The sequence below is a fragment of the Nymphaea colorata genome, chromosome 6, assembly GCF_008831285.2.
Source record: "Nymphaea colorata isolate Beijing-Zhang1983 chromosome 6, ASM883128v2, whole genome shotgun sequence".
NCBI lineage: Eukaryota > Viridiplantae > Streptophyta > Magnoliopsida > Nymphaeales > Nymphaeaceae > Nymphaea > Nymphaea colorata.
This window is the reverse complement of record NC_045143.1, coordinates 24,122,153-24,148,994: the sequence shown is the minus strand read 5'-3', so window position 1 is coordinate 24,148,994 and position 26,842 is coordinate 24,122,153. Positions and strand designations below refer to the sequence as shown.

The following is a 26,842-nucleotide window of genomic DNA, read 5'->3' as shown; positions in this document are numbered from 1 at the left end:
TAATTTGACCCCTCATGAAAAAGTTCTGGCTCTACCCCTTCATGGAAGCAAATGGAAATCTTAAGTATGAGGTTGCAGTTATAAATGCAGTCGGGTATGGTTGCAGAATAGAAAGCAAAAGAAGGCATTGAAGTTATTCAAGAATACCATTGGGGCGGAATTTTAGGATGTCATTGTTCATCCGAAGCTTCTCCATAAGAAAAGGAACATGGAAATTGCGTCTTCAAAAGGAATCGGAGGTTTTATTCTCATTTGGATGGGCTTCTAAAAGAGTGCATCAGGCAGCTTGGGCCCTTGAATTTTTGTGTATAGTTTTTTTGTTGTGTATTTGTATAAGTATAAACCACTAATTGAATTAATTTTGGTAGTATAATGTAAATTTGAAAAAGCCCTCTCTAATTTTATGCTGTATTCGAGCTCTAGCAAGCCCTAGAAACTTCATGAGCCAGTAAAAAGGGAGGCTTTCACCGCTACTCAAGGATGAATATTGACGCATCTTGAAAGAAAACGAAGACCTTAGCTATTTCAGCCACACACAAAATTATAGTACATGTTCATCTATATAGAGATGTCAATAAATGTGATTCTAATAGGAGATCTGACTGAACCGCTTCCCCAAAAAAATCTGATATGGAAGCTTATTTGACATCCCATTAAGGAATGGGATGATATTCTGATCTAAAAAGTGACACCCGGTTGGAAATGGATCCGAATTTGGGTTTGAACAAATATCCAATCAGATTCAGACTTAGTTTGAATTAAATATCCGCTATTTAATAACCATCCATTTTGCAAGTCAGTTATTAACATAATGTAGTGCTACAAAAACTAGAATTCGGTATGATTGTGAATTTAAAAATTGGATTCAGATCGGATTCAGATTGTTAATTTACATTCAGGTATGGTATAAAGCTTTGTTTGCTTTTCGTATTCAAATCTGAATTCAAATCCAAGTAAGTATCATAACGTTGATATGGTAATGAGTACACACATCCCAAGTAATAAACTCCTCCAAACAGCAACATTCATGTGGCCAATGAAGATTCATCTTTATGTGTCTCAAACTTTTGTCTCATGTAAATCAGTTAGCATGACCTTGAACATCAGTGTAGGTAATTACAGTTCAACTCCTATGAATGTTAGTACTCACGTAAGCCCAAGTTACTATCATACAGCAAATATGCAACTTGGAGGTGAATGTTTATAGCATCTATCAATGGGAAGAATTCCATGTAGATAAAGGCAGGGGCACTGCATAAACAGCAAAGTTATGGTCGCTTGAACCTCGCAAAGTGTTAGAAGGCTCGAGTTGAACTGAGATCAAAATTGAGTCAAGGTCGGTGCGATAAGGTTAAGAAAGCTTGAACTTTCGTGGCTAACCTCTAGTCTAGCTGATGTTTTACCCTTTAAAATATGTACTAAAGAGCACATAGCGGGTTTTGAAGAAAACCTACCATGAAACAACCACTATAGCACCAAGTGTGCTCTGCCATATGTGTGTGTGTGCGTGCACCATGACAAGCCAAACCCAGCTCGTCTCTTATTTTTTTGAACTTGACTCGTTTAACTAAATAACATTCATCCTTTGGCTCGAGCGGAATCCAACTCATTTGACAGACAAGTTAAGCTCGTGTTCCAGCTTTGCTTAACTGTGATCCAACCTAGACAGAGACATTGTGAAAGCTGACATGCGGACATCGTTCTCCTAGCCGCTCTCAGCACTCTCTTGGCCTGTGCCCTGTATTGCGTATGTGCTAAAACAGTAGCTATACAATCTTGGGTTCCGTAATTCGAGCACATAAGCACGATAAAGTATTCTATTTAAACTGATTTTCAGGCCATGGCCAACTTACTTATCAGTCTAAAGGCATGTCACCAACCACGCTTTTCAATTTATCCAAGCTGCATTCCAGCTACAACCCAAAAATTGGAAATGCAAAAGTACCATCGGACAAAGATGCAGTCACAGTTCTAACAGTTTCATTTAATGAATATTCTTCAAAAGCAAATGAAGCCTAAGCTCATTTGCTCACGCACACACACGACAGAGGAGGAGCTAAACAGAAACTCAATTTTTTTATTGCACATGAAGTGGCTAAAAAATGAATCATGCTATAAAAAACTCAGTGTGTAAGAATACAGTAAAAGAAGCCGAGGGTGGACTCCAAAAAACCCATGGGAATACAAAATCCCCGCCTTAACCCCTCAGACAACAAAAGTGCAATCCAACAAAAATCCTGAACCTTGTCACAGCTTTTCCTTGCACCAGTCGCTACACTCACTGTGCTAATAACCTGGACGGTCGTACTACCCAATACTTTCCAGTAAAATATGCAGACAACCACCGCACTGAGCATTTATGATATATGAAGCTGCAATTACAGGCTTGCAGGGAGCCGAAATTAAAATGGAACTATTTGAATCAGAATAGTATAGTCTTGAGAATTAGCAGGATCAGCATCACGAAGCACATGATTACAAGAACTGTTGCGCACATCACCATGCCTCCTTTTCTCTGTGTTCTTTCAGCCTATGGCAATAAAAAAGGTCTTACATATTATCAGAAAACAAGTTTTGGCAAAAGAACAAGGCAAAATATGGATTTTTACCTTCTGCAATTGTTTCAATCCTTCATCAACTGTGGCTGCAACATTTTGGATGTTGTAGTCAATGCGATCCACGATAGTTCCCTTTCCAAAGAAAATAGATTAGCCTTGGAAATGGGGGAAATAAATAAACAATTTCAGAATTGAGAGACATACAGCTATACCTGATCTATGACAAGGACAGAGAGGTCTTTCATTATCTGAGCAAGTTCGTTTACTGACTGCACAACCTGTAATTGTTGCAGGTCCTGGTGAGATCATAAAAGCATCACCAGTGTAACATTAACAAAGGCTGAACACAAAAACCTGATTAATTTCTCTTTCCCTTTCAACCGTGAAAGCCTCTTTTTGCTGCATCCCTGATATTTGGTGCTCGTCAAAACCCTGTCATGTCAAAGAAACAGTGAGATTCAGCTTCATCATCTCTTTATGCCATAATTAGTGGTCATAAACGAATGCAATATATGCCAAATGCAACATGTAACATTTCAAGCATACCCTCAAGAGTAAAATTTACTGCTTTGTCTTTCCAAGGAGAATATATGATATATATATATATATATATATATATATATATATATATATATATATCATAGGAGTGTTAACTCCGGAACCAAACATTTATCCTATGCCACCGTACAGTTCTACCTGTTTACTTGGTTGTGACAAGCAGATACCAGAAATTGAAGATCTGAGTCCTCTTCTTCCATTGCAACACTAGCATGTCTTCCAAAGAACAGGTGCACGGTGGGCGGCTAAAATTGGTTTCCAAAATGAATACAAACAGCTGAAGCTCATATGCTAACACACACTCATGGTCAGAGTTGACAACCAGAGTATGTGACATCAAGTACACAACCTTAAGAAAATAAAGATTCTTTCTCAACAGCCAAGGGTTTAAGCACTTAGATGCTTAAAAAACAGCATACCATATCAATGAAACCATCTTCTTTCCCTCTAGATGTGTGGTTGTTCAAACTGATCTCCAAGTCAAGCTGATCCTTTCCCTTAACAAAAGCAAGCCAACAAAAAAAAAAATCAATGTGTTTTTAGAAGATGAAAACCATACAACTTCATAATTTGTCTAACTTGGACTTTCTGTTATAACAAAGTAAAAAACGTGCAACAAACCTCTTTTTGCTGACGGAGGCTTTTCAAATAAGAAGATTGTTTCTTTCGAAATTCCATTGAGAACTTCTGAAGATCAGTTGCAAGAGAACGCTGCATAGTTGCAATTTGGACTGAGATTACTCCTCAGGAATACAGTAACAATCGTAAAATAGATTCATCAGCAATCAATTCTATTTTGTCTTGCTCATGGCATTAACAGTTACCAGGACAGAGGATAGGATAAAGAAAATAGCTCCCAAGCTGAGGCATGGGCCTTCTTCACGTACACCTAAGTACACAAATTTGTGGTGTTGAAAATTTGTGCAACTTAAGGATAATTGGTACAATTAATTTTATCATATTAAAGAATTAAATGTATTTTATGCATAAGCAATGAATAATGATACAGTTTCTTTAATATACAAAATTTGATCGTACCAAATTACCCTTGAGTTATATAATTTTTCAGCACACAAAACTGTGTACTTTTTTAAACAAGCATGACCATACAGCCCCCATCGTAACAGAAATAAATCTTATTTTTTGTGTCAACAGAAGCCTTGACAAAATGCTAGAATAGAATGATTAAAGAAGAATGCTTATGAAATTATCTGACAAAGTGTTAAAAGATGGAATGAAATAGCCACGCAATTTTGTGCGAACCAAAAATTTTTACACAAACTCATACGTGTACATATATATGAAATGTGTGTGTAAAGAACGTGCAGAAACATTTATGCATGTGTGGCTACACAATTGTGTGCGTTTGTGAATGCTATGCAGAAACATCTGCACAAACCATCATTATCAATTATAAATGTCCATACCTGCACATTTTTACGGACATTGGAATCTTCTGAATGTCCATGAGCTGATAGCTTTTGTAAATTTCGCTCAGATCTTTTCAGCAACTGCGTAATCTCTTGAGTAAGAGCCTCAATCACATGTTGATGATTGTTGTTGAAAACATCAAATAGGGCGCCTTCATGAGCCTTAGCTAATTGAACAAACTTTCCTTTTGCATGTTGCATGTCTATGGTTATTTCTTCTGAAATATCCACCCAAGATGGAGGCAACCCTATAGAAATTGCCCCCTTACTGCAACAACAAATAAAGAAATTTCTTAATCAAAAGATGGTACAATCTGACAAACATTCCTCATGATGCCAAAAGTTAAGATATCATGTTTGGTCCCCACAGTAGACCACACAAGAAGGCTGATTCACATCAGAAATCAAGCTAAGTTATTCACATGGACCAGCATTTAACGAGGGAGAGCATGATCATAACAAACTAGTTTGCATTATCGATGAGACATTGATGCCTATGATAATAGCACTAAAAGCTATTTTACATCTCTATCACATGCTGTTAATTATATTTCTGAATTTACATGATTCAATTCAAGAGCAATCAAAGAACCAAAAAATAAGAACTAACAAATAGGTGTAGCTAATAAACCACCAAATCCACTTAACAAATAGTAGGATATCTTCTTCTAATTATCAAAAGGTTTAGGAAGTTAGCATCGTGAAGTTCACTTAAAGATTCACAAGGTGTCACATCTGAAGTCAATTTTCAAAGTACTAATTTTCATTCACTTTTTTTTAAAAAAAAAAACTTTGCATGTGGAACCTTATGTACCATCAATCATGGTGATCAAATAGTTTGTAATCAGACTAATCTCAGGCCATGATCTTTTCCAGATCGGTGGTTAAGAGAAAAATAAGGAGAAATAGGCATGAACTAATACTAGATGACAAAAATATCCATCACTTTTTTCTCCTTGTTCTTCTTTCAACCGTCGATTTGGAAAAGATCAAGGAATGAGATTATTCTCTATCCATCTAGCATCTAAATGTCTACCACCAACCAGTCTCTCTCTCTCTCTCTCTATAAGAGAGTTGCATGATGATTAACCTAGTAGATGTAATGTAAGAGTCAGAATTTGGTTCAAACATAATTTCATTACAGGTTACAACAAAGTATTTTTTGCAAAAGAACATATAGCAATTTAATGAAATTATGAAACCAAACAAACAATCAAATACTGTGACAAGCTTAATAGATAGCTCATAGCTTAATACCAGGAAATGACTTGAACAAATGTCCAAGTTAGCAGGTTCTACGAGTATCCCATGCCATAACTTTGGAGAAAATGGAACAGTAATGAATTTTATCACAATGAGATCATGGTCTTCTTTTGGCCATAATTTAAACATATTGTGATATTTTCTTGATAATACCAGTATTTTCCTTATCAGGGATAAAATCATGAGACTTTCAAAATATCACTGACATTTGTGACTATGCTCACACAATTTTTTTTTTAAATGTATCGTGGAAAAAATTTAAAAAAAAACTAAAAAAATTGCAATATTTTGAAAATATCACCAAAACAAAAATGTGCTAGTGGGTTTATTTCTGCATTGAATCATTTTTTTGAAATTTTACCAATGTTTTTTATGAAAATTAAAAATTGATAATTTCATAATTTTTTAGATTTCCAAAAAATTTTGTTGAGATTTTCCCTAGTAAAACAAACTTTCTTATTAATACCAAGGGAAACCTCACCCAAAAGGGCTGAGAATGATATTTGTATACCCATAAGCTATGTAACACGGGTACTGCTCCAAAGGAGAAGCACCAGTACCGTACCGGTACGACACCGGTACGGGTACGGCGTCGGGTACGGCCTGGGTGCGGCGTTGATCGTGTCGGGTACGGTCAAAGTACCCAAGGTCGAATCCGACCATTTTCAGACTCGATCAAAGTTGACCGAGTCCAAAATCGTCCATTGCATGTTTTAAAAAACCATTTTTTCCCTCTCTCTAGCACGATGCCTTTGCCCTCTTGCCTCACCCCTCTCGTCCCTTGCCTTCTCGCCCCTTTGACCCCTCTTGCCTTTCTTATCCTCTCACCTTTCCCCCCCCTTGCCCCTCTCATTCCTTGCCTTTTCGCCCCTTGGAACTCCCAAATGACAGATTTTTTGTCTTGAAATTCTTAGTATCTACAAATTTTGGATCATGATTTAATGATTTATGAATATGCTATTTTGTTTGTAATTTTTTTGATATATATATATATATATTTGTTTATATATATATGTGTGTGTACGGCTGTACCCCCGCACCCAAGTTTTTTGGAAAATGATTCGTACCCGTACCCGCACCCGTACCTATGTGACATAGCCCATAAGTCTTAAATATAAAATTACCAAATACTCCCCCATAGTTTTATTTTTACTAGCTGTAGTCATGCTAAACAACTACATAAGTTAATCCATGTCACATGGATGTCGATGTGGCACATTTAGAAGAACTTGGGTGCAGGTGCAGCAATATACATATTATATATTAAAGAGAGAAAGAGAGAGAGGGAAATTAAATAGAGACTCTGGCTATCCTGACTCATCCAACTCACTCATGACGACCATCTGATCTATTGTGATAAACAGTTAAGAGAAAAACAAGGAGAAAAATGTGATGAACATTTCAATCATTTAGTAATAGCTCAGACCTTTTGATCCTTGTTTTTCTCTCAACCATCCATCATGGTGGATCAAAAGGCTCTCATGAGTGAGTTGGTGTGTGTGTGTGTGTGTGTGTGTATATATATATAGAAAACAGCTAGCTACCTTTGTGACCTGGATACCGACACGAGTGCGGCCTAGATTCGCACCCAAAAAAAGTCAACAAGAGTTGGGTGTGGTCAGCCGCAGCCGACCATTTTCGTTCATTTTGGACATGCACCCAACTCGCATCAAGACTAGTGTTGTGCTTCTTTTGATATTTTTTATTTTTAATTTTTTTTAAGTTAAAAGAAGAGGGTTTCCACCCATGTGTGGGTTTCTGTTTGTTTCATTGAAGCATCAATTATTTACTTGTTTACTTGTGTAGCATCAATTATTTTTTAGTTTCCTGTTAACTTATATTTGCTGTTTTTCCGTGTCCTATTTTGATGTTTTTCTAAATTGCAGCCTCCAAATACTTTGTAAGTTGTAAGTTGTAACTTTGTACTTTGTAAGCATGTTATTACTTATTAACTTAGCACTAGATGACAGATGTCTTATTTCCTATTATTAACTTATATTTCATTATATTTTGTGTAGCATGTTATTTTTTAGTTTCCTAATTCCTGTTATATTTTTTCATATGCCGAGTTGCAGATAAGCAGCATATGATGTTTGTATTTTGTAAGCATGTTAAAGTGTGATACTTATATTCATATACACAATAGATTATAAATTTATAAGTTATAAATATGTAATATATAATATACATATATAATTTATGCATATAGTGTAGAGTGTAGAGTGTATAGATTATAGTAATAGCAATAATTAATAATGATAATAAAAAAATTACCCTTGCCACATCCCCACACCTAAATATTTTGGAATGTGCCGCTCCGGCACCTGCATCCGCACTTGCACCTATGTCACATAGTGTGTGCGTGTGTTTTTTGCATTTATTTTGTGCATTTAATTTTTGCATTATTTCTCGATTTTTTGTCGTTATAACAGTTTTAACACATAAAACAGCACATGGTGAATTCATTTGCCAAAGACAGGTATGGTGTTAAAAGTTAAGCAAAAAAAGTATTTTTGAACCAGCCATTTCTTGTTATGGCGAAAGGGATACTTAACAATAGCCACCAGAGTTTAGGGCTTTAGAACAAGCCATTTCATTTTACATATCCGAGAGATTGACTTTGAGGAAGCTGCATCACAAGGTAAGGGTTGCTGAAAGTCCACAAGAGCCTACGACATATCAGCCATCAGGTATGTTTCTATATTTTCTTTTTTATGTTTCCTTTTTTATTCATTTTCAGAGATGTCACATATTTTGGAGGAGCCTGCAATGTCTCATTAGAGTTCAGAAAATTCTTTTACAGTATTATTTGATCTTGCTAATGTCAAAACTTAAAACCTAAAAGTCAGTAAAAAAAAAAAAAAGAGCCCAACTATTAATCAATCTTAAAAATTAACTTTATCTGAACATTTGACCAGAGAATTGTCAAGATCTTTTTGCATGACGTCATGCAAAATGCTGCTGTTTCAAAAGCATGCTAGACAAAATCACTCAAATTATGTACACGCTACATGTTTCTAACTTTCTTAGGGCTCAGCAGATATTCTTTCAATCTTTATTAAGCGCTCAATAACTTTGACGTTATTTTAGCATTATTTTTCTAAGGTTTAAGCATTTTAAGTGTTTTAGATCTAAACGTTGGAATATACTTGCTTAGTTATAAAACTAGAACATTTGCAGCTTAACAGGAGAATCAGTGAAAAATGACCAGATTGTACACAGGATTGCAGAAGCAACAAACAATAAAGCAAAGGTAGAAGCAGAACACACATGGAAGGGAAAGAATCAGAAAGAATGAAGAAAGCGAAATGTACATCTAGAAGATAAGGATACTCAAATTTTACATCTAGAAGATAAGGACCAGCAGACTTGAGATTCAGCCCCAAAACCTTTTGTTCAACAGAAAAAGAATTGGCCAGCATTCAGGTGTGTTAGATTTAAAGTTTCAGAAGTTGGGGCGTGCTTGCTGGTTAAAGTATTTTAGGTTCAAAATAACTTTACTTTTTTCCTTGTTTTAGAACTAGAAGTATTTCAATATTCAGATTTATATTTCTTTTTTTATAGTTTTGTTCCCATTTTCTTCCACTATTGGTCAGGAATAACAGAACATAAAGGACTATTTAGATAGGATTATTGGAGATTTGCAAACTTTCATCATGCTTAAAGGCAAAGTCATGTTTTGATCACATGCAGTTGCAACTGATAATGGAAAATTGACATGCAACTATTGTAAAGAACAATATTCAAGGGGCGTTAAGTACCATTTAGCAGGCATTCAACGTGATGATTTTATTGCTTGTCGAAGTGCTTCAAAAAATGTCAAGAAAATGGTCATAAAAGCTTGTAGAGAACTTAATGAAAGGCCTACCAAGAAGGAAAAGACACAGACCCATCCAGTAAGTTCTAGTGGAAGTGGACCACACCTAAGTACAGGTTCATCGTGTTCGGTTAGCAATGTTTTCCATCCACGTGAATTTGATAGAGGACAAGGACAATAATAAACAATTTCAGGTATTGTTAGAAAGTAAAGAAATGATCATATTGACAAGCTCCCTTTTAGAACTGTAGCAACGACCGATCTGCCTTTCAACTTGCTTTAGGTCAGCTGATTTCAAGGATTTTATTCTTGTTGTTTCAAACCACGGCCCAAAATATTCTCCACCAAATAGTGAAATAGTGAGAACAAGATTATTAGATAATGCAAAAGAAGATACTGAAGCATATGTGGAGCAAATGAAAGCAACATGGTCACAAACGGGATGCACAATTATATGTGATGTGGAAAGATCCAACTAGAAGCTGGTCATCTAAAAACTTATTGATAAGATAAGCCGCCAAACAAGCACAAAATTTTGGAAAGTTAAGACATATAGAAAAAGGTCCTAAGAATGCATAAAATTTAAGTGATTTTTTTAATCTTCTGCAATAGAAAAAATAGGACTAAAGAATGTCGCACAAGTTATTACAGCCTACATGAGGGCAAAAAATCATTCTTGAAGAAAGGTATGCCAACATTTTTACTGCATCATGAGCTACACATTGTACTGATTTAATGTTTGAAGATATTGACAATATGGAAGATGTAGCAAATATCATGAGCAAAGCCAGATAGATTGTATAGTTCATATATAATAAGCAACAAGTTTTAGATATCATGAGAACCCATAGAAAAGAAAAGGAGTTGCACAGGCATCACGTAATAATATATGTTTCCGCTTTCATTTATTTGAATTCTATTTTGAAACAAGAAGAACATTTGAGGTTTATTCTTGCTACTAATGAATGGCGACATATAAAAGATATTGAAAAAGATATACTTTTGAAAAATGAGAAGAGAAATAATCATGTTTGTTAAGCCATAAGTGGAAGTGTTGAAAATTATTATGTGCTAATTGTTAAGAAGCTACTATGTGCCACTTGTATAAAGCCCCGGATAGACCTAAAAGAGAAGTACGGACTGCAAGCAAAGATAAAAAGAAAAGTATATGTCTTACTAGAAGATAATTGTTAGAAGATGGAATTGTAATTTGCACAGTCCAGTACATGCTACTGCTTATCTAATCCTCATTTACTTTGGGATAAAATAGTAAAAATGGAAGATTTGGATCTAGTGAAAAAAAAGGTTCTTTCTTATGAGGATGGTTAAGTAACAGCCACCGAGTTGCTTAAGTATCATAATAGAGACTCTGCACTTTTTTATGCAGGGTTAATCATGAATCAGATTGACTCAGGACATTCATGTAAGTGTTTCACTTCATTGGCTTATTTTTTCACATTAATGATTGTTTAAATATCTTACTTACAAAGATAAAACTACATTTCATATTATTGTTTTCTTAATTTGTTTTAGGGCTTTGGTCGGAAATGTTTGGATCTTCTGTTCCTATGCTTCAAGGTGTAGCAATTAAAATTCTAAGTCAGCCATACAATGTGTCAGATTGTGAAAGAAATTGGAGTACATATGATGTTAATAATGTAAAGAAAAAAACAACAATCTTCACCAACAAGATTAATTGATTTGGTATTCACTAGGATGTATCTTCATTTGCAAAATATCGCTCCAAAAATATAAAAGATAAATGCAAATCCTATATCTCGACCATGTAAACCCATTTTTTGGATAAGAACAGGAAGACACTAAGCTGGACTTCATAAGATGAAGAAAATAATGATGAAAATGAAAGATGTCGAACAACAAGATAAGGACACAGAACAAATGAAGAATCTGACTCTACTTCATGGGATGAAGATCAAGACTTGGTTTTTTTTTTTTTATGTTATTAAGCTATGAACATTACAATATTACTTGTGTATTTGCTATACTGCTAGTTTCCATTTTTTAATTTTCATCTCTTACTTATCTAGGTAGTTTTGATGTCTTCATATTAGTTTCTCATATATTTTATTTTTACTAATTCTTAGGATTTTTTTTCTTTTTTTTTAAATCACCAAGATTTTCTCAAGATTTTTATGAAAAAAACAACTTTTCACTTTGGGTTCAAATCTAGGCAGATCTATATTCGAATTTTTATCATCCAACATATATCGTTTACAGTTTTAAACAGAGACATTTTTCTTGAGTATTATAAAGTTGTCTTTCTAGGAAAAACCATGGCAGATTTTTAAAAGGAAAAAAAAAGACTCCTAAAATAAAATGCAAAAAATGGGAAAATAAAAAATGCGAAAACCCACCAAAAAATGAAAAACAAATGTGTTTTTGTCATGTTTTTTTGAAATTTGTTCATTTTATCATTTTTTTTTTAAAAAAGACAGGTTTTTTTGCAGTTTTATATGGTGACCTATTTTTAAAATTTAAAGTATAAAACGGGTTTTTCTTTAGGGTTCTTTGTCACTATGATCTATACCAATTTTCTGTTATTGTCCCTTATCCATTGTGCATTTTGTTCCTGTAAGCAACTTTACAGAGTTAAGCAGAAGTTGTAATTAAAGTATGAGAATGCATGCTCCCACATTAAGGGAAGCATGAAATAAAAGAGCCTAGATCTCTTTTTTCCCAAGTTCCACTAGTTTGACAAGGTTCTCAGAGCAAACCAGCAAATCATAACACTTATTTCATTTGTATGTCTCTGATGCTGGAGAAAGAGTATATATTAGTCTTCATTTGCATTGGATATACAGGTAGCAAGTGTTCTTGATACTTTCTTCTCTTAGAGTTCAAGCATCAAAAGAAAAACTACTAAAGCAATCATCAGCTTCCAGTTCTATTGTTTAACTTGCCTAAGGTTACAAAGGTTGTTCTTTTATTCAATGCTGCACTGATAATAGCAGTACCACCATGATCAACCTCTCCATTTTGAGCAAGGGGCACAATCTTCCCATAATAAGCACTTGTCCTCACTAAAGATAGCCCCTGGCACTGCCTAAACTGATTCATATGGGTGAGACTGAGTAAACAGGCAAATTTCCCAGTGCTTTTTAAGCTGCTTATCAATTCACAAATATCTCTGCCGCATATCAAACTCATCACATATTATTCAAATGTTCCCTTTAGGATAGAGATAACTGGGGAGAGGAAAGAATTTAACATACTTGTGAGGAGCCAACTTTATCTTTGTGTAATCAGTTTTCAGTATAACGCCCCTAGTCATCAAAATCATGCATCATCCTTTTTCAACAACTTGGATTATAGAACAATTATTCAGTGATTCACACAACAAAACAACCAATGGGAGTTCACACTCGTTAAATCATCAACGTATCTGCATGTCACCAGGTTATTTCCTATGCTTCAGCTGAATTATAATTTTAAAGAATGACTTGTAAACACATACTGCAATCGTTCCAGAGAATAAATGACACACAATCACCATGCAAGATGTGTTTCCTCCAGGGTCACACCAATGGTGGAAGTTGACACAGAAACCAACTAACCCACAAATTGCTGACGGGCCTGAATTCGTCAAATGCATCATTTCCTACTGACTCTAACACTCTAGATCCTTTTCATCGTTCTATTAAAATTTAGGAACAGAAAGCAGAAATGGCACAGAAAAGAAAACGATCCACCAAAGCACAGAAAGAAAACAGTCCACCAAAGCAAGGAAGCGGCAAGGTTGAAAATCAAAAGGGCTAAAGTGATCTAAAAAAAACCTGCCCTCCGAGACAACATAACTAGTCATAACCTCCATCTTTTCTTCTTCCATCGACAGGTAAACAAAAAAATTGATGATCACCAACAACAAAATGAACATACGCATCTGTTGCTGGACAACAGAGCACCCAAGCCACGAGTACACGAAGAATAAGGCTCTTATGAGGAAGCCCATAAGAAAGAGTCGATAACCATAGCTAACAGAAGGTTTCAGGGTTAAAATACAATAGTATACGTTAATTCACGAGATCGTCGTTTTGTTAACCGTAATTTTGCATTATCCTCATAGACTTTCACAATCGAACTTTAGATAATCAAGATCACAAATGGGAGAAATCTAAAAAATGAGATCGTCCAAAAAAGAGAAATCAAACAAAATGTCAAGATGAGGTGTGAAATCAAAAGGGAAATAACAAACAAATTTATCACTAACCTCGAATTGCCGGGATCTTCCGTGCTAAGAGGCGTATAAGAACGGCCTTGATGCAAAAGCGACGTCATTTCGATCACCGGGCCACCTGAAGAATAAGAAGAAGAAGGGGACGGGCTGGAATGGACGCGAGCATTCCGGAGACCATCTCTATACTGTTTGTACTGCTGCGTCCTGTTCCTCGTTGCCATTTAGGGCCCGTTAGTTCGCAACACAGGAACCCTACAATTCAGGAAGCTTTTGATGGTGGTGACGACAAATCAACACACGATCTTCAGAATTCTTGCAACCGAAGCCCAATAACACTCCATGGTTCAAAGAAAACGAGCAATTAGATCCCAGAAAAACACATACCCGCATTGACCTTCCACTGTTTGGATAAAAAACAAGAAAAAGGAACTTCCGTCAAATCCCCACGTCGGTACTGGCCCAAATTTCAAACTGCCCAAGTACCAAAAAGCGAATTAGACCCCGGAGACTTCAAAAACGTTAGGATTCAAAATTCCAACGACCTGTTAAGAGAATTCTGAACTGTGCGGCGGCGACGAATAGATCAACAAGGAACGACAGGATAATTCGCGGGATCACCCGAAGGGATGACCTATGGACGCAGGGATTCAACGATGCATTACAATCAAGAACGGGGCCGCTGAAAGCGCGAAGAAACCGGATGGTGGGAGATTCGAATCTGAGGATTTGTGCATTAGCTTTTGCCTTCTCGGGCTGAAAGGCGGTCCTCTGCAAATAAAAATTAAGAGCAACTATTTTCTCTTCTGTCCCAGTCAGGGGGGTTTGGTAGTAGGAATCCACTTTCACACGAGGGGGAGGACCTCTCCTGTGGAAAATGAATCCTTTCGGAAAATGGATCCTTTGGTGCGCTTGCCGTTTGATCCTTTGGTGAGCTTGCCGTTCGATCCTTTGGGGCCGCTTGCCGTGTGAGAACAGTAATGGTATTGTTTCACCCATCGAAATGAATCTACCTAATTTTTGAAACAGAAAAAACTATTAAATTTATTAAACCTCTTAATATGTGTTTTATGAATGTATCTCACTTTTTAAAAACAGATGTAGGAACAATAATAACATGTTACTAGTTATGTTAATGTGGAGCTAACAATTTGGTTCAGTTACAGATAAGAAGCGCTTGTTGGATTTGGATTTGCTATTTCCAACTTGTCTAGAATAAGATCACATTAATATTAATATTATAGAGCTTACCTTGCTTTAATATACATTAAAATTAGACTTCACATCAATACCACATTGTTTTGCTCCCAAGGGCATAGCTCAAACAGGCAAGTTAGAATGTGTTAGGTGTTCCAGTTCAATTTATGGGGGCTATACTCGTGTACCATTAAAAAAAGGGCAGGTCATTACATGCAAGTTAAAGCATTTGTGAATACCTCACCACCTAATACTGTAACAACTTTTGATTCTGGGAGCAAAAAGAGTAGTATGATTAACCTCCTGAGTAGTATGATTAATCCTCCTGCTCACACGAAGCACCGTAACATTTTAGTTTGGGACTTGAAGTAAAGGATATGGATCGAGTGTCTGGTGTTGTTGCCAAATGGGTGAGCCACATGCACGTGCATTGTTGCTTTTCCCTCTTTAGAGCTGTTTTCTTTCGATTGTTTCAAATTTTTTATTTGTACAATTGGTTTTTGTTTAAAGAAAGGAAGCTTAAACTTGTACTCAAAATGTTAAATGAGTCGGGTTCGAGTTGCAACAACTTGACTTGCTTAAACTCAGCTCAGCTTGACTATGTAAAACTGATTCATCATACATGAATTAGTTAAACAAGTTGATGAATTAGTTAAACAAGTTAACGGCTTAAACTAGTTAAACAAGTTTAAAAAATGAAGACAGATTAACATAAATGAGATAAACGAATTAAGTGAGTTGAGCTTGAGCTCAACATTGCATAGTCGAGTGCAGCTCAAACTCAACTCATGTGCAGCCCTAGTTGATGCGTACGCTACTTGAGCCACTTGCCACTAGCCGAAGTCGGGCTGCCAAGATCCCTCGTATCAAGTGTCAAAATATATAACAGCAATGTTAATTGTGTCCAAACAAAGGCTGACTTGAAAATAGTTAGACAAATCATACGAGTGAGTCTACTCTTCCTATAGAATATTAGACTTAGTTGATTTTATTATTTTACTCAATGTTATTAAAAAGGTTTTCATTCGAATAGTGAAGCGTTTGTAAATCGGGTTGATGAAAAAAAAAAAAATTTAGAGTTTAGTTAAAAATTAACAGTACCATAAAATCAAAAAAGAAAAGAAGGAACAAGAAAAAAAAAATATAAAAACATAAACGTCAAAAACGAAAAAAAGCATAAGCAACTAATAAAAAACAAAAGATATGATAACTTATTAAATACACGAGTGACCGGAACAATGGGGATTCTGATCTTTGAATGAACAGTTTTCCATTTATAACCAGTTGAGCTCAGGTAAAGGAACTTCGGAAAGGTTTACTTATATTTTGTTTTGTGCAAAGAAATTTTGGAAAGTTTATTTATAATTTATTTTATAAAACAAAACGACCTAAGAAGAAGTTTTTTTTTTTCCAAAATTTGAATGAAGGATGGATGCAAGAAGATGCGGAAAGGGAGATAGAGAGGGCCCGAGAATTTTTTTTTAAAAAAAGGAAGTATAATATATATATATATATATATATATATATATATATATATATATATATATATATATATATATATATATATATAGAGAGAGAGAGAGAGAGAGAGAGAGGTGCAGGGGGAGATTGAGAGAGTGATACTTGCCACCACCGCTTGTCATTACCACTACAAAAAATACATCTCTTATTGATGCTCAAAACGTCAATAAAAGTGACACAAGTATCGGGAAAAATGTTATAGACGTTTTGCTCAAGCATGGACAAAAAGTTTATCGGTGAAAACTTTTTTCGAAAAAAAAATCACTGAATATGCAGCATTTTTTTTCATATTTGATGGATCACAGATAATATATACAAAACCAAAAAAGTTTCCATGCTGCAACATGTGCATCAAGACGTGCCCTTATATCAGTGAACCAATTTAATTTTGTTTTTATATTGTTCTTTACCATGGCTTTTGATGTATTTTCTTGTTATTTCAGTATAATATTTAATAGGTAAATTAAGAAGTGGATTTATATTTTTGTATCATGTATGTTAGATTAGACAGTTGCTATAATTAATAAAATCTGGAAGCACTTTTGACGATTTTCTGAATCAATGACCTTGAGCCATTCAAAAACAATGAAAATTGGTTCCAAAACCAAATTTGCAAATCAGAGAAAAAATGACAAGGAAAGGCTTAGTACGAACTAATGTTCTTGTAACCCATGGAAGTCGTATATGTTTTCCTTTGCCACTCATCCAAGCCTGCGTAGCAAATAGCTAGCGCATACTTTTTGTTCAGAGTAATTATTTTTCGTGAGCTCATCATTTTTCATAACCACACTCACTTAGCTTTGGCTTTTCAACGTCACCAGCAAAGCAAGTCAGATTGACACACACAACTTCGAATGACATATATGCTGACATTGACTTTGAAATGTGCTTATAATGTGAGTGTGCTTATGAACAGTGATGAGTAGGACGGATTTTTGTCCTAGTGCACCAGTTGGAGATGGAGGTCATAGTTCTCAGTCATTTCGTGGCACCGAGCGTGGCTGAACCATCTACAATGGGGGAGCGGAGGAAAAGGGAGGAAGTGTCGATATGAGAATACGTCGATAAGAGAATCCGACTCCACCATCGAAACTCACAAGGGGCCCGACAGACAACCGGATATGGAAGGAGGCTACTCTGAGGAAATGAGCCACATGTCATTCATGATTGCAGGAAAAAAGTTCATATCACTTCTTGAATAATGAAGATAAAAAACAGCAAACTAACTCACACACACCACCTTCCACTCCAGGGTCAATCCTCAAGAGCACAGTGTGTCTTGAAGCCCCAGGAAAGCTTGAACGTCTTCTTATTAATTTTCTATGAAAGGCAAGAATGAGACGAGGTAGGCCACCTCGTGTGAGGGAAACAGAAACCGGAAGGTTGACTCGCCGGTCCCATTCCCCACTGTCACCTAAAAGAGGGAGGTTGACTCGCCGGTCCCATTCCCCACCGCCAGCTTAAAGAGCGAGGACAGTGGAGAAATGCAATGAAGAAATGGTTCTGGAAAAGAAACCAACGAGGGAGCAAGCAAATCCGTTTCATAGTTTTTAGCTAGCTTGAAGGTAGGTGGCCGAATCAGATCTATCTAATTTGCAATTCATCTGGTGACTTCTGTTATAAATGTTTTCCCCCAAAAAGAATGCTTAAGAAGACAATAACCAGCCCAAAAACAACTCTTAATGCTGACACAAACGTTTTCAAACTTCAAACATGCATATATCATATATCCAATAATTACGCAGCTAATGGCAGCCTTTAGCATCAACATAGCATTCCAAACAAGCCGATTTCAAAAGACGGATTGCACAAAACTGCTGAAAATAAAAAACACTTGGTTGCTAGCACAAGATAGAGTTCCCAACACCAATATTGCACCAATATGTGTTGAAATATATGCTAAGTAATGCAAAAAATAAGAGACACCAATTTATATGGAAAAACCCCCAATAATGGGGTAAAAAACCACGGACAAGAGAGATATATATATATATTTATTTCAAAGAAGCAACACAACCACATCAATATGTGTTGTTCTTCTTGCAGAGAATAGCAAAAATCATTTTCAAGAATGAATGCACAAAAAAAGAAATCACCATATGTTCTCCTTTTCTTTCCATTATTTTCTTCACTTTCTCTCTCTACACTTGCGCCCACACGGCTGCACAAACCCACAGTCGTGCTCTTCTTCCTCTTTCCTTCTTGCCTACCTCCTTCTTTTCTTTGCCTTCCTCTTCCCCTTCTCCTTGCATGTGTGAGCCACGAGGGAAGAACCCTCTTTTCTTTTCCCCAAAGAAAACCACGAGAGAGAGAGAGGGACGTGAGAGAGATGGGGCACCATCGGGTGCCCTCCCCCTTTCTCTGCCCATTCACCTAAGTGACGGGTTGGATCGGGTCCTCACTTGAGGCTGGACCTAACCCAACAAACTCTCCATCTAGCCTCAAGAGAGAGATCATACTTACAAAATGAACAAAATTAATACACTGCCTTAAAGGCACGCATCCCAACTAGGTCTCTACACTTGTCATGCTTCTCTTTAAGTAGAGACTTCGTCATCATATCTACATGATTCTTCTCTATATCTATCTTCTCTAACTGCATTAGTTTTTGCTTAACAACATCACGAATCCAATCATATCTAACATCAATGTGTTTGGTACTTAAGGTAGTGTTTGATGGCCTGAAAATCTAGAATTGGAAATATATTTCTGGAAATATATTTCATGAAAAAATAGAATGAGAAAAATCTTTCTGATTCCCATTTTGATGTGTGTGTGATGACTGAGAAATAAATTTCCAGAAATTTATTTCTTAGTTTGATGAAAAGGAAATATATTTCCAGATTTCTAAAAGGCAAAGAGGGCTGCCAACAACCATCACACACCGGCGAACCAAAATCTATAGATCTAGACAATATATCCAAATACAATCGATTGGATTTTTATGATGAAATAAAATCAATAAAGGGAAGTAATCATTTCAACAAATTTGCAATGTATTATCTAAATTTATTGCAAAGTATTGTATGGGTGATAAACTATAAAAATTTCTTGGTACTTTACATCCATGTAATTCGACGTGCTTAAATATATAAATTTCTTGGTACAAGGATATGTTTATCACACAATGATCTTCAAGATCTATCCATTATGAGGGAGAGAGGCATCCACAATGGGAGCTTCTTCTCTGTTGCTGCTGCTTTCGCCATTGTTGGTGGCAGCAGCGTTGGGAGTGCCACTGTGGTTACTCGGATGAACTCACTAGTTGGAGTAGGAGAAGCAAGTGTTTCTTTGAGAAACATGGACTTATTCTTTAGAACCTCACTATAGTAAAAGAGTGCATGATGAAGAGCGTATCTGGATGAATTTAAATCATGAAAGGAAGATTATATGGACGACCAGATAGAAGCAAATGCAAGTAGAGTTCATCAGAAAGCTTCTGAAACTGAAATCCTACATGAAGTAATCTCAATAATGGAACATGGTATCAAGAAATGGAGCTGCACAAAAGCATGCCCCTGACGTGAAATCTAACATATGGCAAATCCACCTCCACCCTACCACAGCAATTATCTTTCAAAATTTAACAACATAGAAGAAGATTCACCAAAAATTGCTCAAAAATAATACACAGACTATTGTGGTAAACAATGGAAAGAGGGGAAACTTCATCACTTATTTCTCAGTGAAGTCATTTCCCCTATACGAAAAATATAATTTTAAAGAACAAGAAACCTCTTAAAACAAATACCTACAGAGAGGGAGAGAGATTAGATCAAATATAGAACATCATACATCTAAAATCTAAAACTTCAGCCTACACAACATGATCCTCCCAATACAAGACTTAGCCATCCAATTACACGGCAGAAAATTCTCCAAGACAACAAAACTAGAAGCACACAACTAGCAACCTTCTTGAAAGCTACAAAGAACCTCCAGCTTAAATCTCAGAAAGAATTTGACTTATGGACAAAAAAACAGTGGCGTTGGAAAAAAAAGAAAGCCACAAACTTCTCTGTACAAATGAAGTACAAGTGTTCAAATACCGTATGCAAGAAAGAGAGAGACGACACTTCAATTTTTCAGCCAGAAGACGCAGATATATACCCAGAGAAAATGAAACCCAAAACAAGCAGATTGAATATGGCAAACCTCACGGAAGAAATCATTCCCAAACAGTGCCCATGGATGATCGTCTGATAGAGAGAGAGAGAGGTACCAGTAAAATGCGATGGTGTTGAGCTCCGAGATGGTATTTTAGCTATTCTTGTTGCACATGTACGCGGTCAGATTGAAGATGCGGTGCACCGAGAGAGAGAGCGATGAGCATCAATGCAGCCCTAGCGGGCCAAAGGAGGAAGCGAACGGGCGCCCTTAAATCGAGATTGACAGAGATATGTATCAAGAACCTAAGAACTAGAGCAAACAAGAGCAGGGAGTGAGTGTATCTTGCCTATGTGAGTGAGAATTGAGATAGCGGACAGGACTTTGCCACCCACACCGATGAAATGTCACCACTCCATTTTCTCATCGCTTGCAGAAGAAGAATCGGCCACCCTCATGGGTGACATTTCTTTTTTTGTAATCGACGACACAAAGGGTTTATTCTCTGCTGCAATATATTATGCCTCTGTAGTGGAAAGAACAACACACTTCTGTAATCTGGATTGCTATGATATTGCTCCCCTGCGAAAGTAAAGACATAACCAGAAAGATACTTTCTAGAGTTCAAGTCACTTGTCATGCCTACATCAACAAATCCTTGTATCTCTGGATTAGATTCACCAAAACACAAATAGTAATTGAAAGTATATTTAAGATACCTTATGGTCTACTTCACTGCTGCCCAATACTCTTTGCCTGGATTTGACAAGAACCTGCTAACTACACCAATTGCATAAGCCAAGTCTGAGTGTGTGCAAATCATAGCATACATGAGACTCCCTACTGCTGAGGTATATGATACTTTCTCCATTCTTTCTTTCTCATATACTGAGGATGGATTGCTCATTTCCCAATTTAAAATGTGTTGCTAAAGGTATACATATTGTTTTGGCATCTTTTATGCTGAACTTGCTAAACACCTTCTCAATGTATTTCTTTTGTGATAACCACAACTTCTTGGTCTTCCTATCACGAATAATCTTCATGCTTAACAATTGTTGTGCTGGTCTCAAGTCTTTCATATCAAAGAACTTGCTTATGTCATTCTTCAATTGACTAATCAATTGATAGTTATGTCCAACAATAGGCATGTCATCTACATATAACAACAAGATAATGAAGTTACCTGATGAGAACTCTCTGATGTAGATACAATGATTTACGGCAGGCTTGCGACACTTTTGACTTATCATAAAAGCATCAAATTTCTTGTACCACTGCCTATGTGCTTGTTTAAGTCTATATAAGCTCTTCTTTAACTTACAAACTATGTGTTTCTTCCTAGCAACCACAAAACCTTCTGACTGTGTTATGTGGATTTCTTTTTCTAGATCTCCATGAACAAAAGCAGTTTTTATATTTAATTGCTCCAACTCCAAGTTTAGACATGCCATCAAATCAAGTATTATCTTGATAGATGACATTTTAACCACAGTAGAAAAAAATTCATCAAAATCAATACCTTTTTTTTGCTTAAAACCTTTCACCACTAATCGAGCTTTGTATCTCAACTTGCCTTGGCCTTCATTTTTAAGCTTGTAGAACCACTTGTTCTGCAACACTTTCTTACCTTTTGGTAGCTCTACCAAATCAAAAGTCTGATTCTTATATAGAGAATTTATCTCTTCCTGCATAGCTTCAATCCATTCATCTTTATGCACATCATCTAGCATATCTGCACAGGATTTTGACTCTCCACTATCTATAAACATAATATATCAATTAGTAGAATATCTAGTAGATGGTATTCGTGTCTCCAAATTGCTCTTCATTTGGTTCTAAATGAGAAGAAAACTCCCCCTTCAACTCATGCTCATGATTAGTTTGAGTCTCTATAGGGCTGCCATTTGTATACTGCTCCTTTGCCTCTATTTCTTCGTCCTCTACATTTTCATCAGTCTCACCACGCTTAGATGAAAATTCTTCAGGTTCTGCATAGGTTGGCTCATGAACACCACAAGCATTCACACCTGACTTTGTGTCTCCCATGACATCTTCAATAGTCTGATCCTCCCTGAAGACAACATCATGACTCTTGTAGATTTTGTCATTCTTTGGATCCCATCCCCTGCAACCAAATTTATCATCTGCATAACCAAGAAATATTAGAGGAATAGCTTTATCATCTAGTTTGGTTTTATGTTGTTTAGGTACATGCATGAAAGCTTTGCAACGAAAAACTCTGAGGTGATCATATTTAACCTCTTCATCTGACCAAACTCTCTGTGGAATATCTCCATCTAGAGACACTGAAGGAGATATGTTTATCAAATAAATTATAGTACGCATAACCTCTACTCAAAAATACTTGAGCAACTTAGAGCTAGATAGCAAACTTCTTATTCTCTCAATTATAGTTCTATTCATCATTTCTGCAACTTCATTATGTTGTAGAGTATAGAGAACTGTCTTTTCATGTCTAATGTCATGCTTTAGACAATATTTTCTTAAAGAGGAACCTTTGTACTCGCCACCATTATCTGTATGCAATCTCTTCATTTTTTTACCAGTCTCACGCTCAACCGCTGCATGAAAAGTCATGAAGATATTACTTCACTTTTGCTTTTCATTGTAAAGAGTCACACCTTCCTAGATGCATCATCAATAAATATAACAAAATAGGATGTTCCACCTTTAGATGTCACATTTATCAGTCCACACACATCTGAATAAACTAAATCTAATACATCTTTAGTTTTTGAAGAGCGTTTTTTCTGAAAAGAGATTCTATGCAACTTACCAACCAAGCAATGATCATAAGGAGATAATTGTGCACCATCTGCCTTTGGTAACAAATTCTTCTTGGTGAGCAAATCGATTCCTCTTTAACTCATCTGACCTAACCTCTTATGCCACAAATATGATGAAGTACCATCAGTAACTGCATTTACTTCCACACTACTGATTCGAGACTTCATATTATATAAAGAGCCAAATCTGCTACCTCTAACCAACACTAGTGTGCCCCTTTGTCAGTTTCCAACATTTCTGAATAAACGAAGTACAATATCCATCTTCACTTAGTTTTCTTGCAAAAATTATATTCATTCTAAGATCTGGAACATGTCTCACATCTCTCAAAGTCAATTTGCATCATGTGTTCATCTCAATGCAAACATCTCATACCCTAACAATCTTCGAAGTGTCATTGTTACCCATGTGAACTACTCCAAGATCACCTGCTTGTAGGATAAGAACAACTCTCTACATGATGTGACATGATATAATGCCCCAGTATCTAAAATCATGTAGAATCATCATTCTGAACTATAAGACAATTATTTTATTCAGATAAAAATAATACTACCTCATCATCTGAAGCAACTGCAATGTACTCTTTTGGCTTCACACTCTCTTGACTTTTTTTTCTGTTCTTTTTCTTCTTTCCATTTCCTACAATCAATCTTCTTGTGACCTCGAATACCATAGTAAAAGTATTTACCTATCATCTTGGGTTTTGATTTGGACATAGATTTTGATCTGTCATGTCATTTGTTACGGTTCTTCTGTTTACTCATGTCTCCCATCACTATCACTTTTGAGCTAGTTGTACCAAGAGGCTTTCTCCTTGTCTCTTCATTTAGAATGATGCTGGTTACATGCTTCATCGTTAGCACATCATCTAGAACAGAGTTGCTCAAAGAAACAACTAAAGTCACCTAACTATCGGGAAGAGAACTGAGCAATAAGAGTGTCAGTAACTCATCATCTAATATGATTTTCATGGCCGACAATTGATTGATTATGCTCTGTACTTCATTCAAATGCTCTGACACTGGTTTTCCCTCTCTAAGTTTCAGATTGCCCAATTGTTTGATCAAGAAAGCCTTGTTTCCAGTTGTTTTCCTCTCGTAAAGATCATGCAACTTCTGTCATAACGTTTTTGCACTCGTCTCTGCAGATACCAAATGAAAGACGTTGTCATCTAACCATTGTCTGAAGATGCCAATGGTTTTCCTGTCTAATAACTTCCATTTTTCATCTGTCATATTCGTTGGCCTGTTGTTCTCAATAGGTGCATACAAATCTCTACAATATAGCAAATCCTTCATTTTTGCTTTCCATATAGTTCAATTGTTCCCATTTAGAGAGATCATCCTAGTGGGGGTCAATTCCATCCTTCAATAAGAATACCCACAACAAACCTGGCGCTCTGATACCACTTTGTTATAGATGTTTTCCCCCAAAAAGAATGCTTAAGGAGACAATAACCAACCCAAAAAGAAGTCTTAATGCTGACACAAATGCCTTCAAACTTCAAACATGCATATATCCAATAATTATGCAGCTAATGGCAGCCTTTAGCATCAACATAACATTCCAAACAAGCCGATTTCAAAAGAGGGATTGCACAAAACTGCTGAAAATCAAAAACACTCGGCTGCTAGCACAAGATAGAGTTCTCAACACCAATATTGCAGCAATATGTGTAGAAATATATGCTAAATAATGCAGAAAATAAGAGACACCAATTTACATGGAAAAACCCCCAATAATTAGGTAAAAAACCAGGGGAAAGATATATATATATATATATATATATATATATTTCAAAGATGTAATACAACCGCATCAATATGTGGTGTTCTTCTTGCAGAGAATAACATAAATCATTCTCAAGAATGAATGCACAAGAAAAATATAAGAAAAGAAATCACCATATGTTCTTCTTTTCTTTCCTTATTTTCTTCACTTTCTCTCTCTACACTTGCGCCCACAAAGCTGCACAAACCCACAGCCGTGCTCTTCTTCCTCTTTCTTTCTTGCATAACTTCTCTCCTTCTCTTCTTTGCCTTCCTCTTCCCCTTCTCCTTGCTTTGTGTGAGCCACGAGGAAAGAGCCCTCTTTTCTTTTTCCGAAAAGAAAACCACGAGAGAGAGAGAGAGAAGAGGGGGACGTGAGAGAGATGGGGCACCATCGGGTGCCCTCCACTTTCTCCACCCGTTCACTTAAGTGACGGGTCAGGTCGGGTCGGGTCGGGTCCTCACTTGAGGCTGGACCCGACCCAACAAACCCCCTCTCCAGCCTCAAGAAGCATCAAACATTTCCAATGACGTCCATGGAGCAATTCTGCACTAGCTCCCGGTGCTACTTCATAAAAAGTGTTTGTGTTTGGCTTGTATCATACTTTCATTTCTTTTCTTCCTCTTCTCCTCTCGTCGGGTCGCATCTCCATCTTTCTGATTCCACAGTTACATGGATCAGGGTTTTTTTCCCCTTAAAACAAAACTCTCTGTGCACTTCGGATCACGGTCTTCTGTTAGGTCGTCTACAGACAAGGAACCCGAAAACCCATTCTTTGCCACTGAACATGTTTTAATTGCTATCAGTTTAGCAGTTTTAACTAACTTAGGGTATTTATAAATTTACATTATGTTTGATTTTTTTTATAGAGTTTACCTAGTAATTAGGATGTGTAATGAATTGGAATCGTATTGGTTATTTTGGTATATATTATATAGTGTCTAATAAATAGTTAGGAGTGGATAATATATCTAACTTAGTATTGCATTTTACTTAATTAGCAGAGGAACTTGCTTAAATCTCATTTAGGGAAATATGGGTATTACCTATTGGTGTTCCTATTGTGTGCCAAGAACAACTTGTTGCTTTTGATTGGAGCTGGAGAGATTTTGACCTATTCCCCAAATCCCAAGATGAGAAATCAAATTCCCTTTTTAGAATCTAGGTTGTACATAAGTTTTATATATTTACTTTTGTTTTCTAGTGTTTCTTCCCACTATATGGCCGCGTATTTTTTTTTATTTTGCATCATTGATTGCTTAATGGTAGTGTATGAAATGCATTATTTTTTAAATCATATTTTTATGCTATTTTGATGTGATGTAATGCTTAAATCCCCAAATGTTTGTAATTGTCTAGGGTCCAAGGACCTGTGGTTCAAATTCGAGCAAAAATTGAATCAAAATCAAGAAACTATGCTCTAAACAAGGAAATTTGTCTTTAAAAAGGACAAAACAATCAATTCCAACCTTAAAAAGCTGGTTTTATTGGTCAGCCAAGACCAGTGTTACAGAACCAGCAGACATGTTTAGTTAGGTTTCATCAAGTAGATTACCGTGCATTCAAATTTATATAGATATTAGTGTGTTAAGTAGAAATAGATTAAGTTAAGTAA

At 36.2% G+C, this 26,842-nt stretch overlaps 1 protein-coding gene across 7 annotated transcripts; it reads right to left on the bottom strand.

The window, feature by feature from the left end:
• Positions 1–2,057: 2,057 nt before the first annotated feature.
• LOC116256657 (tlg2p-like protein a) lies at positions 2,058–14,740 on the bottom strand. 7 transcript variants are annotated; one of them, XM_031633054.2, is made up of 10 exons: positions 14,364–14,740; positions 14,206–14,292; positions 13,855–14,088; positions 4,544–4,814; positions 3,738–3,827; positions 3,536–3,613; positions 2,913–2,990; positions 2,771–2,836; positions 2,610–2,690; positions 2,058–2,530 (listed from the first exon to the last, which is right to left on the bottom strand). In XM_031633054.2, exons 3-10 carry the CDS (start codon positions 14,040–14,042, stop codon positions 2,423–2,425), a joined length of 960 nt encoding a protein of 319 aa, XP_031488914.1. In that variant the 5' UTR covers positions 14,043–14,088; positions 14,206–14,292; positions 14,364–14,740; the 3' UTR covers positions 2,058–2,422. The 7 variants fall into 7 exon arrangements, with proteins under 7 accessions (XP_031488914.1, XP_031488915.1, XP_031488916.1 ...); XM_031633055.2 differs by having other exon boundaries at positions 13,855–14,073; XM_031633056.2 differs by having other exon boundaries at positions 13,855–14,073; positions 14,206–14,221.
• Between the last annotated feature and the right edge of the window lie 12,102 nt (positions 14,741–26,842).